Genomic DNA, 16433 nt, shown 5'->3' with positions numbered 1-16433 from the left:
CACAGAGCCCACTTCAGATCCTCTGTCCCTCTCCTTCTGCCCTTTCCCCACTCATGCTGTGTCTCTCAAAAATAAAAAAATAAACATTAAAAAAAATTGCTTCCAGTGATAAAATGTTAAAAGTCAGTGGAGAAAAAAGATACATTACATATACAGGAAAAAGATAAGAATGACAGCAAACTTCTTGTCAGAAACAGGCATGCCAGAAGATAAATGGAGAATCATCTTTAAAGTTCTGAAAGAAAAAATTTTCAACCTATATTATACTCACCAAAAATATTTCTCAAAAATGAAGGCAAAATATTTTTTTCAGACATACAAATGGTAATCAAATTCACCAAATAACCACCACTACAAATTATTCAAGCAAAAGGACAAAATAAAGACATTTCCCAACAAATCTTGGGAAGTTTCTGCCCAAGAGAATTGCCAGAGAATATTCTCTACCATAAAGACAAAGTGAGAGCAGAATAAAATATAAGGAACAGTGATGAGGAAAGAAATATATAAATCTTGATAAGTCTAATAATTGTTTTAAAATATTTCAAATTAAAATCTGTAACTAAAATTCCAGATGCTATTAACTTTAGAGATATGGGGTAAGAGAAAACACAGGAGGTTCTCTTCTACTATCTACAGGAGGGATACAAGCACAAATTAATTCCAAAATCAAAAAACAAACTCATGTGTTAAAAATATAAAGGGTAACCATTAAAACATCTAAGTATCTTTCAGTGACATTGCAAAGAAAAAAACTGCTAAAATTTGAAATAACTACATTAATTAACTCACATTGATACCAGTTAGGATCTACTCTAAGTTATAAATCTAATCAAAATACACTACCATATCACTGACTTATTTCCTAGGTTAGCAGGATGCCTCATGGTGTGGTGAGCTGACAGAAACAATCATCAGTTATTCTGTGGACAAAAGGTCAAAAGGCATTTGTATACTTCTACAAGTCAAAACTATTAAGTTTTAAGTACTAAAATAATTATCTAAAAACCATTAATATCTTCTTGGATATGTGACTTAATTTAGTTAGCTGGAATAATTGGAGGTTTTAATATACTTTTGCTTCTAATGTGCTTTTGAAAAGATATGTAGTTATATTTATCTGAAGGCTTCCCATTTTTCTTCTACAATTCTTTGCTACCTAAAAGTATTTAAAACCAAAAGCATGTTTGAAAAAACAAAGGCAGCAATGTAAAAACTCATTTGTTTTAATATAAATATCTGGGTTGCTATGTCTACTTCTACCCTTTTTACACAAAGATAGAGCTGTAAACTTACTCCTAATTAAGCAAACCATCAACAGAATTTCACCTTGGTATAAAAGACAAGGCAGAAGAGAAGATATGTCACAACTTTTTATTCAGTAAATGTTTAAATGTTTGTAAAGAAACATAATTCATTTATACCTACCTTTTTCCAGAACTTCACTCTGAATATTAATATGCTCAAAATCTCAAAAAAAAAGAAAAAAATCATACCATATGCCCTTCGGCTCGAGCTTTATTTTGCCGTGCTTCCCGTTTTCGCTGTAGGAACTCTTCCACTTGTTTAGCTCTTTCCACAGCTAGTTGCCCTTTTTGCCTAAATAATTCGGACAAATAACAAAATCAGAAATTCTGAACATTAAATATTTCAAAAAGTTAAAAATTAGACTTATTCAAAATGTTTTCTTTGTTGCAGAATATGAAGACTGATGTGAAATAAAACCTTCTTAATGAAGAAATAGCTACATATATATTAGTATTCACTACCTAAATCACGTTCTTTACTATTCTTTTATTTGTTTTCTTTTTGAGAGAGAGAATACATGCACGCGTGACTGCGAATAAGTAAGGGGCAGAGAGAGAGGCAAAGAGAATCTTAAGTAGACTCCATGCCCACACAGAGCCTGACACGGGGCTCCATCTCACAACTGTAAGATCATGACCTGAGCGGAAATCAAGAGTGGGATACTAAACCAACGGAGCAACCCAGGTGCCACTTTCTTTACTACTTATTTTAAAATTGCTTTTTAAGATCATTTGAGAGAGAGTGCAAGTTGGGGAGGGGCAGAGAGGCAGGGTTGAGAGAATCCCAAAGAGGCTCCGTGCTGCCAACACAGAGTCCAATGTGGGACTTGAACTCACAAAACTGTGAAATCATGACCTGAGCAGAAACCAGGAGCAGCCAACTGAATGAGCCACCCAGGTGCCCCGTTCTTTACTATTTTAAATAAAAGTAAAATCTATTCTACTACTCCAAATCTTACCAAGGTTTCTCTTATATTTATTTATTCTACATATAAAATTATTTTAGATTATACTTCATTATAGGAGAATCTCAATATTTTCCAGTAGTTAAGCTTTTTTAGAATTCTGTATCAAATATATCTAAAAACCTTCTTTCAACAATATTGAAGTAAAATTAAAGCAGCATAGCAGAAATTTCAAAAATGAAAGGAATAAAAAGTTTGTGTGAGCTTTCAAAGACAAAAAGCAATGTCTGAATTCCTTGAATATTAAAAAGTAAAATGGATAGGTTATATTACTGTATCTTTCTCTGACAATTATTAAAGAATGTAAACGTGTTAAGCTTAGGCTACAAATAAAACTACAAGTAACAACCATTTATTGAACATCTAATATACATTGTGCCTGTTATTCTGTACCTAATATATACAGTGCCTTTTACATATTATGCCTGTTGTATATTTTGAGAGATAGAAAAATGAATAAAACCCAGCTCCAATAATCAGAGAACTCATAGCATAGTATCAACTGCAGTTAATTTTGGAGGTGAGTCAGAAAGATGAGCAAGTGGACTGGCTGTGCCTCTACTCAAATTTTGGCTACTAAGGCACACAAACTTCCTACAGCCTTTCTTCAAGACCATAACTAAGTTATGCTCTGAAAAATACAGGAAATAATGCACTGTCTTCCAATAGGCTTAAACACTTTCTGATTCCCATCACTGGAATTTTATAGGATTAAATAATCTCCATAGCTGGTTAAGAGCCTTTTATTATGACTGTCAGGTATGTGTAGGTAACTAACTCTTAATCTAGTGTCACATCATCAAATTCAGAAATGTACTTTACATAACCCCTGGTAGATTGAGTAGATTAAGAATAATGAATGAGAGAAGGGGGCCAAGATGGCGGAACAAAATGGAAGGTTTTTTTTGCATCTCTCTTCCCTGAAATGCAGCCAGACCAACACTAAACTATCCTGCACACCTAGAAAACTGATTGAGGATTAACACAACAAGCTGCACAACTTGAACCACAGAACTCAGCAGGTATGCAGCATGGAGAGGTGAACTGGGGGAGAGAGAAGCTGTGGAGGGCAGGGAGCTGTCTTTGCTTGTGGAGAGAGGACAGAGACGGGGGGAAGAGTACCAGAAAAGCATCCCCCAACAAAAGCAGTTGGAGAGAAAGAGAAAGAGTGGAAACAGCTGCAAGGGACTGAACAAAACAGGGAGAAAGGAGAAAGGAGAAAGGAGAAAGGAGAGAGGAGAGGGTTTAAATTCCATTAACACTCTCTAAACAGGGGAGCACAGAGTCTAAAACACCACAGCTCGATACCTGGCAGTGCTCTGGTAGGGTGAATCCCCAGGGGCAAAGTGAGAAGTCCCAGGGGTCCTCAGGTAACATGGGGAGAGGTGGTTCCCCTGATGAAACAACATTTGGTAGAGGCTGTATGGACATCTGACAGGAAAGAGTCCCAACAGACCCCAGAGATCAGCCACATTCACTGATTTTGGAACAAGGATGTTGGGGGTGAAGCCTGGCACCAGATGTGTGTTGTGATTTGCCATAATCCCTGAAATGCTGCTGCCACATGATCACAGGAACTTTTTCTGGGGCAGGCTAGTGCCCGGCTTCAGTCTCTGAATATTGGCAGTAGCACAGTTGCACAAATGTTCCTTGGTGCAGCTGGCATCTGGCCATTGCTGGGCAAGACCCACCCCCAGAGGGTCTGAGCAGGTCAAGGCTGCAGTCCCTCAGAAGTAAAGTGTTGGTAAACACAGCCCCATCTGAGATAAAACTCAGGAGGGAGGTGCCACCTGGCAGCCCGATGGCTTGGTCACGGACAGTGTAGAAGTGGGGAGTGGACGGAAGCCAGAGACAAAGGAGGGGTGCTGGTTGAGGGCAGCACAGACTTCTGAAACTAGACACTGGGTACCTGGGTGACATCATTTTCACTCCTCCCACGCATGAACATACACACCTATATGCGCCACAACAATGCACCCCAGTAAGCTAAGCAGTGCCATCTAGTGGAGAATGGAGTCATTAAACTAAGCCTCCCCCAACCCCGAACTGGGCCAACCACAAGTCTTGAAGAACACCATAAGTCGCTCCACCTGCTTAGTTTATGGACTGTAAAGTGCTTCATAGTTTGACTCCTAGGGGAAACTGTAGGTAATTTCAATCGTATCTCATTCTGTTCACCGGTCCATCTATTCAATTTTTGTTTCCTTTTTCTTTCTTTATTCTTGAATAAAGACAGAAAAAAAATTAATTCTTTTTTCCATTTTTACATAAAAAGATTGTTCTTTAAATATTTTCTGCTGTATTTTTCACTTTTTTGTAAATTTTTAAAACTATTTTATTGTCATCATCTCCTTTTATTCTATTTTACTGTATTCATTTTCTCAAATTTTCTAATGTTTTCCTTTTTTCTCCTTTTTTTTTCTTTTCATTCCCTTTTTTCTCTATTCTATCAAGCTTCTTTCAACAACCAGACCAAAACACACCTAGGATCTGGCATCCTTTATTTGATTTTTTGTGTGTTGTTTTTAATTTTTTAATTTTTATTTTTTTTACTTTATTAATTCCTTTTCTTCCTTCAAAACGACAAAACAAAGGAATTCACCCCAAAAGAAAGAACAGGAAGAAATAACAGCCAGGTACTTAGTCAACACAGACACAAGCAAGATAGAATTTAGAATTTAGAATCTGAACAAGAATTTAGAATCACAATCGTAAGAATACTAGCTGGGGTTGAAAATAGATTAGAATCCCTTTCTGTGGAGGTAAAAGAAGTAAAAGCTAGTCGGGATGAAATCAAAAATGCTATAACTGAGCTGTTCTCGAATGTATGCAGTGGCGGCAATAACGGATGAAGCAGAGCAGCAAATCAGCAATATAGAGGACAAACTTATGGAGAATAATGAAGCAGAAAAAAAGAGGGAGACTAAGGCAAAAGAGCAGGATATAAGAATTAGATAACTTAGTGACTCACTAAAAAGGAATTAACATCAGAATCATAGGGGTCTCAAAGCTTATGTGAGCAAATCAGAGCAGAAAATTTTCCTAACCTGGGAAAAGACACAGACATCAAAATCCAAGAAGCACAGAGGATTCCCAATAGATTCAACGAAAACCAACCATCAACAAGGCGTATCATAGTCAAATTCACCAAATACTCACTCAGGCAAGGAAAGATTCATGAAAGCAGCAAGGGAAAAAAATAAGTCCTTAACCTACAAGGGAAGACAGATCAGGTTTGCAGCAGACCTATCCATAGAAACTTGGCAGGCCAGAAAGGAGTGGCAGGATATATTCAGTGTGCTGAATTGGAAAAATATGCAGCCAAGAATTCTTTATCCAGCAAGACTGTCATTAAAAATAGGAGAGATAAAAAGTTTCCCAGACAAACAAAAACTAAAGGAGTTCATGACCACTAAACCAGCCCTGCAAGAAATTTTAAGGGGGACTCTCTGAGGGAAGAAAAGATTAAAAAACAGAAAAAATAGACCAAAGGCGACAAAGATGAGAAAGGACCAGAGAACAACAACAGAAACTCCAACCCTACAGTCAATATAATGGCAATAAATTTATATTTTTCAATACTCACTCAAAACATCAATGGACTAACCACTCCAATCAAAAGACACAGAGTAGGGGCGCCTGGGTGGCGCAGTCGGTTAAGCGTCCGACTTCAGCCAGGTCACGATCTCGCGGTCCGTGAGTTCGAGCCCCGCGTCGGGCTCTGGGCTGATGGCTCAGAGCCTGGAGCCTGTTTCCGATTCTGTGTCTCCCTCTCTCTCTGCCCCTCCCACGTTCATGCTCTGTCTCTCTCTGTCCCCAAAATAAATAAAAAACGTTGAAAAAAAAAAATTAAAAAAAAAAAAAAAAAAGACACAGAGTAATAGAAATGGATAAGAAAACAAGATCCATCTAAATGCTGTTTACAAGAGACCCATTTTAAACTTAAAGACACATTCAGATTAAAAGTAAGGGGATAGAGAACCATCCATCATGTTAATGGACATCAAGAGAAAGCCAGAGTAGCCATACTTATATCAGACAATATAGATTTTAAAATAAACACTATAACAAGAGATGAAGAAGGGCCGTATATCATAATTAAGGGGTCTATTCACCAAGAAGATCTAATAATTATAAACAATTATGCTCCAAACATGAGAGCACCCAAATATATAAATCATTTAATCACAAACATAAAGAAACTCATTGATAACACCATAATAGTAGGGGACTTCAACACCCCACTTACAACAATGGACAGATCATCTAAACAGAAAATCAACAAGGAAACAATAGCTTTGAATGACACACTGGACCAGATGGACTTAACAGATATATTCAGAACATTTCATCCTAAAGCAGCAGAATACACATTCTTCTCGAGTGCACATGGAACACTCTCCAGAATAGATCACATACTGGGACATAAATCAGCCCTCAACAAGTAAAAAAAGATCAAGATCATACCGTGCATATTTTCAGACCACAACACCATGAAACTCAAAATCAACCATAAAAAAATTTTGGAAAAATAACAAATACTTGGAGACTAAAGAACATCCTATTCAAGAATGAATGGGCTAACCAAGAAGTTAAAAAGGAAATTAAAAAGTACAAGGAAGCCAATGAAAATGATAAGACCGCAGCCCCAAACCTCTGGGATGCAGCAAAGGAGTCATAAGAGGGAAGAATATAGCAATCCAGGCCTTACTAAAGAAGGAAGAAAGGTCTCAGATACACAACCCAACCTTCCACCTTACAGAGATGGAAAAAAGAAAAAATAAATTCCAAAACCAGCAGAAGACAGGAAATAATAAATATTACAGAAGAAATCAATGCTACTGAAGCTCCTCCCCCCCAAAAAAAAAACCCAAGTAAAACAGATCAATGAAACCAGGAGCTGTTTCTTTGAAAGAATTAACAAAATTCATAACCCCCTCACCAGTTTTATCAAAAAGAAAAAGGAAAGGACCCAAATACATAAAATCAAGAATGAAACAGGAGAGATCACAACCAACACAGCAGAAATACAAATAGTAAGAGAATATTATAAGCAATTATATGCCAATAAAATAGGCAATCTGGAAGAAATGGACAAATTCCTAGAAACATATACACTAGCGAAATAGAACATCTGAGCAGACCCATAACCAGTAAAGAAATAGAATTAATAATCAAAAATCTCCCAAAAAACAAGAGTCCAAGGTCAGATGGCTTTCCAGGGGAATTCTACCAAACATTTAAGGAAGAGTTAACACCTATTCTCTTGAAGCTGTTCCAAAAAATAGAAATGGAAGGAAAACTTCCAAACTCTTTCCATGAAGCCAGCATTACCTTTATTCCAAAACCAGACGAAGACCCCACCCCACTAAAAGGGGGAAATACGGACAAATTTCCCTGATGAACACGGATGCAAAAAATCCTCAACAAGATACTAGTCAATCGATCCAACAATACATTAAAAAAATTATTTACCATGACCAAGTGGGATTTATACCTGGGATGCAGGACTGGCTCAATATCTGCAAAACAATCAATGTGACACATCATATCAATAAAAGAAACGACAAGAACCACATGATCCTCTCAACAGATGCAGAGACAGCATTTGACAAAATACAGCATCCTTTCTTGATAAAAACCCTCCAGAAAATAGGGATACAAGGATCATACCTCAAGATCATAAAAGCCATATATGAAAGACCCATTGCTAATATCATCCTCAATGGAGAAAAACTAAGAGCTTACCCCCTACAGTCAGGAACACGACAGGGATATCCACTCTCACCACTGTTATTCAACATAGTATTGGAAGTCTTAGCCTCAGCAGTCACACAACACAAAGGAATTAAAGGCACCCAAATTGGCCAGGAAGAAATCAAACTTTCACACTTTGCAGAGGACATGATAGTCTATACGGAAAACCCAAAAGATTCTACCAAAAAACTGCTAGAACTGATCCATGAATTCAGCAAAGTCGCAGGATATAAAATCAATTCACAGAAATCAGTTGCATTCCTATATACCAATAATGAAGCAACAGAAAGAGAAATCAAGGAATCAATCCCATTTACAATTGCACCAAAACCCATAAAATACCTAGGAATAAACATATCCAAAAAGGTGAAAAATCTATCAAAAGCTTATGAAAGAATTTAAAGAACACAGGAAAAAAATGGAAAAATATTCCATGCTCCTGGATTGGAAGAACAAACATTGTTAAAATGCCAATACTACCCAAAGGAATCTATTAATTCAATGCAATCCCTATCAAAATAACACTAGCATTCTTCACAGAGCAGAAGAAACAACACTAAAATTTGTATGGACCCAGAAAAGACCCCGAATAGCCAAAGCAATACTGAAAAAGAAAACCAAAGCTGGAGACATCATAGACTCGGACTTCAAGATGTATTACTAAGGTTTAATCATCAAGACAGTATGGTGCTGGCAAAAAACAAACACTTGGATCAGTGGAACAGAATAGAGAACCCAGAAACAGACCCACAAACTTATGGCCAACTAATCTTTGACAAAGCAGGAAGAGTACCCAATGGAATAAAGACAGTCTCTTCAGCAAATGGTGCTGGGAAAACTAGACAGCAACATGCAGAAGAATGAACTTGGACCACTTTCTTACACCATACACAAAAATAAACTCAAAATGGATGAAAGACCTAAATGTAAGACAGAAAGCCACCAATATCCTAGAAAAGAAAGCAGACAAAAACGTCTCTGACCTCGGCCACAGTAACACTTGACATGTCTCTAGAGGCAAGGGAAACAAAAGCAAAAATGAACTATCGGGGCCTCATCAAAATAAAAACCTTCTGCACAGTGAAGGAAACAATCAGCAAAACTAAAAGGCAACCAACGGAATGGGAGAAGATATTTGCAAATGACATATCAGATAAAGGGTTGGTATCCAAAATCTATAAAGAACTTATCAAACTCAACATCCAAAAAACAAATGATCCAGTGAAGAAATGGGCAATAGACATGAATAGACACTTCTCCGAAGAAGACATCCAGGCGGCTAATAGACAAATGAAAAAATGCTCAATGTCACTCATCATCAAGGAAGTATAAATCAAAACCACCATGCCACCATGAAATACCACCTCACACCTGTCAGATTGGACAACAATAACAACTCAGGCAATGACAGATGTTGGCGAGGATGCGAAGAAAGAGGATCTCTTTTGCACTGCCAATGGGAATGCAAACAGGTGCAGCCACTCTGGAAAACAGTGTGGAGGTTCCTCAAAAAATTAAAAATAGAACTATCCTATGACCCAGCAACTGCACTACAAGGTATTTATCCAAGGGATACAGGTATGCTGTTTCGATGGGACACATGCACCCCAATATTTATAGTAGTGCTATCGACAGTAGCCAAAGTATGGAAAGAGTCCAAATGTCCATTGACAGATGAATGGACAAAAAGAAGACGTGGTGTATATATACAATGGAGTATTACTCGGCAATCAAAAAGAATGAAATCTTGCCATCTGCAACTATGTGGATAGAACTGGAGGGTATTATGCTAAGCAAAATTTATCAGAGAAACACAAATATCATATGACTTCACTCATATAAGGAACTTAAGATACAAAACAGATGAACATAAGGGAAGGGAAGCAAAAAATAATATAAAAACAGGGAGGGGACAAAACATAAAAGATTCTTAAATATAGAGAACAAACAGAGGGTTCCTGGAGGGGTTTTTGGGAGGGGGAATGAGCTAAATGGATAAGGGGCATTAAGAAAGATACTTGCTGGAATGAGCACTGATCCCCTATACATAGGGGATCAATCACTGAAATCTACTCCTGAAATCATTATTGCAGTGTATGCAAATTTGGATGTAAATTAAAAAAATAAAAATAAAAAATACTAAAAAAAAAAGAATAATGAATGAGAAATTTGTATATGCCTCTGTAGTACACATGTGCTATACTCTAGCCGTCATATTATACACTGTATAATTACAAGATTATTATCTAGTCTGGATGCAACATATCTCCTGCATATGTCCAGGCAAGGCTTGATTCTAGTCGTCTACAGGCCCATTATACAAGGCTGGGTCCGACAAGGGAGGATAAACTTTAAGAGAATATGATACTCGGATGTGTGATATGAAACTGTATGTCTTCCAGGCTCTTCTGGGGAGTCCTAGAAGCTTACACAACCACTTGCAATTAAGTAAAATTGCTGATCTCACTGCTATGTATCCTGACCACATCTCAAACCTTTGTAGAAGTAAAACATGTTTGATTTCCCATCCTAAGATACCATGTCCAATGTGTGTCAGTCTAAACCTGCAAATGACATATATTAATACTTAGAATTATTTTACTAAAACCTGATCATATGTATAACAGTTTTGACTTACAGATTTTCACAGTACATATATAAAGTACTATCTGTTGTATTTATTTATATCATTTATAGGTTTTGCTTCTCGAATAACCTTTTCCTGAGCTGGTTTAAATAAGCAGGTTTACGTTACTCGTTGCTTCCATCACAAACTTACAACGTGCAGTAATTTTTGTTTAACATTATTTCTTTTTCCCTCTCATTTATTAAACAAATACTTATTGTCAACTATTTGCTAATATTATGTCGATCTTTGAAGATGTAAAGCTGTATAAAACAGAATTCCAGAAATGCGAGGTTGATTCGATATATACAAATCAGAGCAATAAACCTTATTAAAAGAATAACAAAAGACAAAAATTAGTTTAATTGATTCTATAGCCCCTCATAATGCTTAAAAACCTACAAACTGTCTTAATTTTTCACATGCATTTCTGTTAACTACTTCATATACACCAAAAGAAAAGTCCATACTCATATTCATATTCCTCTCTAAAATAATAAAACTATACTAAACTATGGACACAAACTGTGCTAGACTCATGGAGATAAGTCAGAAATAGTCAATTTATTTAATAGTGATTTTGTTCATTAAACATTATTAAGAATTCAGAGACACTTACTGTTTTAGACAAATTACTCTATCTTTTGAGTTCCAAAATTATACCGCCTAAAATAAGTAAAACAGTATTCTAGATTAATAGTATAGTAATGATAATATAAATACTGTATAAACCACAATTATATAGTAATAAACTAGGAATTTGGGAAAATGCAGAGACATTAAAATGGGTTCAAAGGAAGTAATTATTCTAAGACAAACTCATTTTTTCCATCTTGAAAAGAGGGGAGGGAAAAAAGGAGTAGTAAGTTTTTTCATTTCCTTTTCTTATACATTCTTTTACATCCTTTTCTTATTCATACAAAGGCATGAATAAGTGCCAAGGTTACTTCACATCCACAGCTCAAATCTTTTACAGGTAAGAGGTATTTAAAATTTTTGAAGGATGATTATGAGTGATTATTTTAAGAGGCGATAATAACACAAAAACATGTAACAATCTAGGTAGAAGAAATAATCAGAGAAATAAAAAATGAGTCAGTGTGGTTTAAAGTAGAAGAGCTAGGATGGCACAGAGTTAATGAGATAGGAAAAGAATATATGGGGCTTATTCATTAAGTTTCCTCCTCTGTTCCATGGCATAACGTCTATCTGATGGAACGGAATTGGTGTGAGCTTTACTCAAATTAAATGATACAATAGAGAGCAAAAGACTTGGAAAAGTAAAAGCATCTATAAAACACAAATGTTAAGAGGCGCTCAATAGTTTTATAAAATGGTCTTACATGGCTGAAGCTCTAATATTAAAAAGTTAATTGAATGGAAGTTCATCCTTTGCAACAAATGTACCACTCTGGTGGGGGATGGTGATAAGGGGGAAGGCTATGTATATGGGGGGACAGGGATAATATATAGGAAATCTCTGTACCTTCTCCCTCAGTTTTGCTGTGAACCTAAAATTGCTCTAAAATAAAGTCTTTTTTAAAAAATCTAATTGAAGAGGTATGTTAAGACATAAGACACAGATATAAGCAAAGTCAGACTGGCCAGAGTTGCTGATAAGAAGGGAAGAGGAAAGATAAGTGAAGTCATAAAGGAGCAGGCAAATGTGGGCATTGCAAAATATAAGAAAAAGAGAATGTGAAAGAGTTAGTTGTGTATAAATTTCAGTTTGCTGATTCAGTTTGAATTAGGGAAAAGAACTGACCAGGAACAACAATGACATACAAATTTTAATAAAACCAGATGCTTTGACAATGTTCTTTAATGCCAATGACCACTAAAAAGTACAAGGCAAAAGAATCATAATATTTAAATTGGAGGAGACCTTAAGTATTAACTAGTCTAACTTCTTGCTGAATAAACCATTCCTCTAGTCCCACCTGGATATACCTGGCACATGGCCATTCAAAGCTCTAGTTTAATAGTTTCAGCTTGAGGACATTCACTAAGTCGCATGATGGTCCACCCATTGAACAGCCCTCATAATTAGCTAAAGTCTGTTTCTCTACTTCTCCTAGTCATAGTAATTCTACACTGTGGAAATATATAAATAAGTCTGATTCTTCTTCTACGTGAAAAGCCATCCAATTCTTCCAAGCTTCCTCCTTTAAGTATATTTTCTTTAATGGTGGCTGGATTCTCCCAGCTCCTTTAATTTTCCTAATAAATAATCCTCACTAAAGTCAACATGGCACAACAGTTAAATGAGTGAACTCTGGAAACAAACTGTCCACTTTCAAATGCTACTTTTACTAATAAACAGTTATGTGGCCTCCAACATATTATTTGTTTATGCAGTGCCTCAATTTCTCCATCTGTAAAATAGGGAGAATAATAATACCTGCTCCATAGCATTGGTGATAAATAAATAAGTAAATACCATAGGCACTTGCCATTATTCATAGTAGTTATGTTCTAAAAAGTCACCATGAGTACTGAAGTAGAGAATACTGAATCATTATCCCCTAGGAGAAACACAGGGTTATGTTCCTGCTAGCCTCTTATTACAACATCTTTGACAATGCATTGATATATAACATTGTTTTACGTATGTTTCTATTTAAAGATACTTTATTCAATGTATATAGCCTGAATTCTCAGCCAATAACACTATAACTCACATTGGAGCAAAGCTCATTTGACACAAATAATTCCTCCACAAGGCACATCATAACCTTTCTGCACGTAGGAACACCAGACAACACTTCAACACTGTGTTTGAGGGCCATTTTAAACAGTGAAATCATCAAGAATATGCACACAAGTGTAAAAAAAAATGTGAATACAACACAAAAAACACATTTGTGTATGAGTGCTGAAACAAGAAAGCAGAACATTGTCTTTTCAACCTCAGCTTGGAATACGTGCATTGGGTGCCTCAAATTTTTTGCTGCTCTGTGCGTGTCCATGAATGACCATGAAAGCACTGGGAGTATTGATTGTGGGGTTATGCATAAATTTTAGCAAGTAGTCTAATTCACAAACACGCAATCAATAAGTAATAAGAATTCACTATATATGTAAATTACTTGAAAGTGGTCCTGGAAGGAAGTGTCCAATTAAATATTAGCTCCTATTTTTATTATCGTTATCCTTACAAATCACTATTTTTATAGGTATCTAGTGTGTCAATACCCTTTTGTGTAACCAGTATAGAATACAGTGAAAACTTCAACTCCTCTACTACTTTAATTTTATATATTTTAAAAACTTCTTGGCGTGCCTGGGTGGCTCAGTCAGTTGAGCGTCTGACTTCGTCTCAGGTCATGATCTCACAATTTGTGAGTTTGAGCCCAGCGTCAGGCTCTCTGCTGTCAGCACAGAGCATGCTTCTGATCCTCTGTCCCTCTATCTCTCTGTCCCTCCTCTCTTGTGCTCTCTCTCTCTCTCTCTCAAAAGTAAACATTTAAAAAAGAAAACTTCTTGGGGCACCTGGGTGGCTCAGTTGGTTAAGCATCTGACTCTTGGTTTCGGCTCAGGTCATAATCTCACAGTTCTTGAGTTCGAGTCCTGTGTCGGGCTCTGTGCTGCCAGCACAGAACCTGCTTGGGATTCTCTCTCTCCCTCTCGCTCTCTGCCCCCCCCCCCCCACTGGCTCACTGGCGCTCCTCTTTCTCTCTTCCTCTCTAAAATAAATAAATAAACATTAAAAAACAAAACAAAAAAACACTTCAGCTCTTAAAAAGCTACTGGTACTAGAAGGGGCACTGTCATATACTGTTAGAATGAACATAAATTGGTAGTTTTTCCAGCCAGAAATTTAATAATATTTAGTTAATAAATGCATCTAGTTAAATACATTTGATAAATGTATTAATGTTTATTTCTAGGATCTTTACCAAGAACATAACTGACCAACTCCTTTAACCCACTAACTGCCCTTCTAAGATTCCATTATACAGAAATGAGAAACATAAAGTTTGGCAAAAAATATTCCAAAAAAGTGAAAAATTACAAACGATGGATAAATTATGGTAATTCAGGCACTGGAATCTTACAGACATCAAAATTCCCTTGCAAATGATTTCAGCATGGGAAAATGTTATAGTAAAAAATGTTAGATTAAAAAAAAAAACCCACCAGATACAAATTTGTATACATGACTTGATCTCCAGTGACTAAGGAAAAATATATGAAGAAAAAGTGCAAGAAAAAAAGATCAAAGTCTTTACAGTAACTGCCTCTGTAGACAGGAGTAGTGATTTCCATTCCTGCTTCCTAAAACCCTCCTATACTTCAGTTTTTCCAAAACACCTGTATCACTTCGGCAAGCAGAAAGGCAAGACAAAAAAGCCACTTGTGACTTTCCTTTTCCCATGAGCAAACAGGGGAGAAAACAGGGATGAATGTTTGGTTAAGAATCCTATAAAAGGGATGTGACAAGATGGTTAGCTTCTAGTATTTTTAAAACAGGAAATATGTGAGCAGCTCTGAACTAAGCAAAGGAAGCAGTATTAAAGGGGGACTTGAGGATAACAAGGACAAAAAGGAGTAAATGCCTTTGAGTGAAGCAAAACATTGAGGGGCAAAGACAACAGCTTAAGTATGAGGGAGGAGTAAAAGTTGTTGATCCATGTAATAGGATATATATGTAAATATGAGACACTGGGTATTAGTAAGCATGGAATTAGGAGAATATCACACACACAGTAATTAAATCTTCTCCTTACCAATGATGACTAGCTATAAAAGATAAGGGCAAAGACAAGAAAAGAAAAGAAAAAAGAAAGAAAGAAAGAAAGAAAAAAAAAGAAAAAAGATAACGGCCTTTGTTTTTTTAAGTTTATTTATTTTCAAAGAGAGAGCACATGAGCAGGGGAGGGGAGAGAGAAAGGGAGAATCCCTAGTTCGATGCAAGCCTTGATCTCACAAACTGCAAGATCATGACCTGAGCTGAAATCAAGAGCCAGCCACTCAACCAACTGAGCCACCCAGGTGTCCCCAAAAATAAGGGCATTTAAATTCTTATAGCACAATTATACCAGCTTGAAGGCTTTTCTATTATTTTTCTTTTTCATTTACAAGGAGTTTGCAAGAGAGAAGCAAATCTTTGAAACATGTTTAAACTTGCTTCTTTTCCCCTAATTTAACCTATTGTGAATATATCCTCTACAGGATCTGAAATTAAAATAAATAAGTTGGACAACTCAGTATTAAACTGTAAAATCAACACACTAAAAAAAAAGGGGGGGAGCTGTAAAGCTACCCTATTGTGAGACAAAGGCAAGGTTTTGTTGAGACCCGATTGCATTAATATACAAATTTTAAAAAACTTGAGATGATAGTATTAGATGCAAAAGTAATGGTGAGAGAGATGAAGGATGCCCAAAAAGCTCCCCCTGCAACCATCCAAGCAATGACCAAGGGAGGAGATGCTCAACTCAGCCTGGAGACCTCTTCATACAGGCCTATTTCTACTATACAGACGCATATGTCAAGATGTGAAAGCACCCCAAAGGACCAAGTAATTCAGGCTCAGAACAGCAGTTGTGACTAGCGAGTGTTCATTCTCTGAGCAGTGGTGTTCTATCACTAATTTTTAATAGTTGCCAATATAAAGAAATGACTACATATTTTCTACAAATCCAAATTTATTTAATCCAAAAGGATAATCTATATTCTAAGATGGCATCAATCTACATTTTTCACATCCAAATGTCCATTCTTTTATCAAAGGATGGAATTAGGGCTGATAAATTTTTTAAAATGAACTTGGCA

The 16433-nt window shown here is 36.4% G+C and overlaps 1 protein-coding gene across 8 annotated transcripts in view; it reads right to left on the bottom strand.

Annotated features, from left to right (window-relative positions):
* NEK1 (NIMA related kinase 1) overlaps nucleotides 1-16433 on the bottom strand; it is a 219655-nt gene that overhangs the window by 123258 nt on the left and 79964 nt on the right. For all 8 annotated transcript variants that reach the window (XM_058720928.1, XM_058720926.1, XM_058720921.1 and 5 more), the window contains one exon: nucleotides 1497-1599. In XM_058720928.1, the coding sequence (XP_058576911.1) occupies nucleotides 1497-1599 (103 nt within the window). The remainder of the gene's footprint in view (nucleotides 1-1496; nucleotides 1600-16433) is intronic.

The sequence above is a fragment of the Neofelis nebulosa genome, chromosome 3, assembly GCF_028018385.1.
Source record: "Neofelis nebulosa isolate mNeoNeb1 chromosome 3, mNeoNeb1.pri, whole genome shotgun sequence".
Taxonomy (NCBI): domain Eukaryota; kingdom Metazoa; phylum Chordata; class Mammalia; order Carnivora; family Felidae; genus Neofelis; species Neofelis nebulosa.
This window is presented reverse-complemented; position numbering and strand designations above follow the sequence as displayed.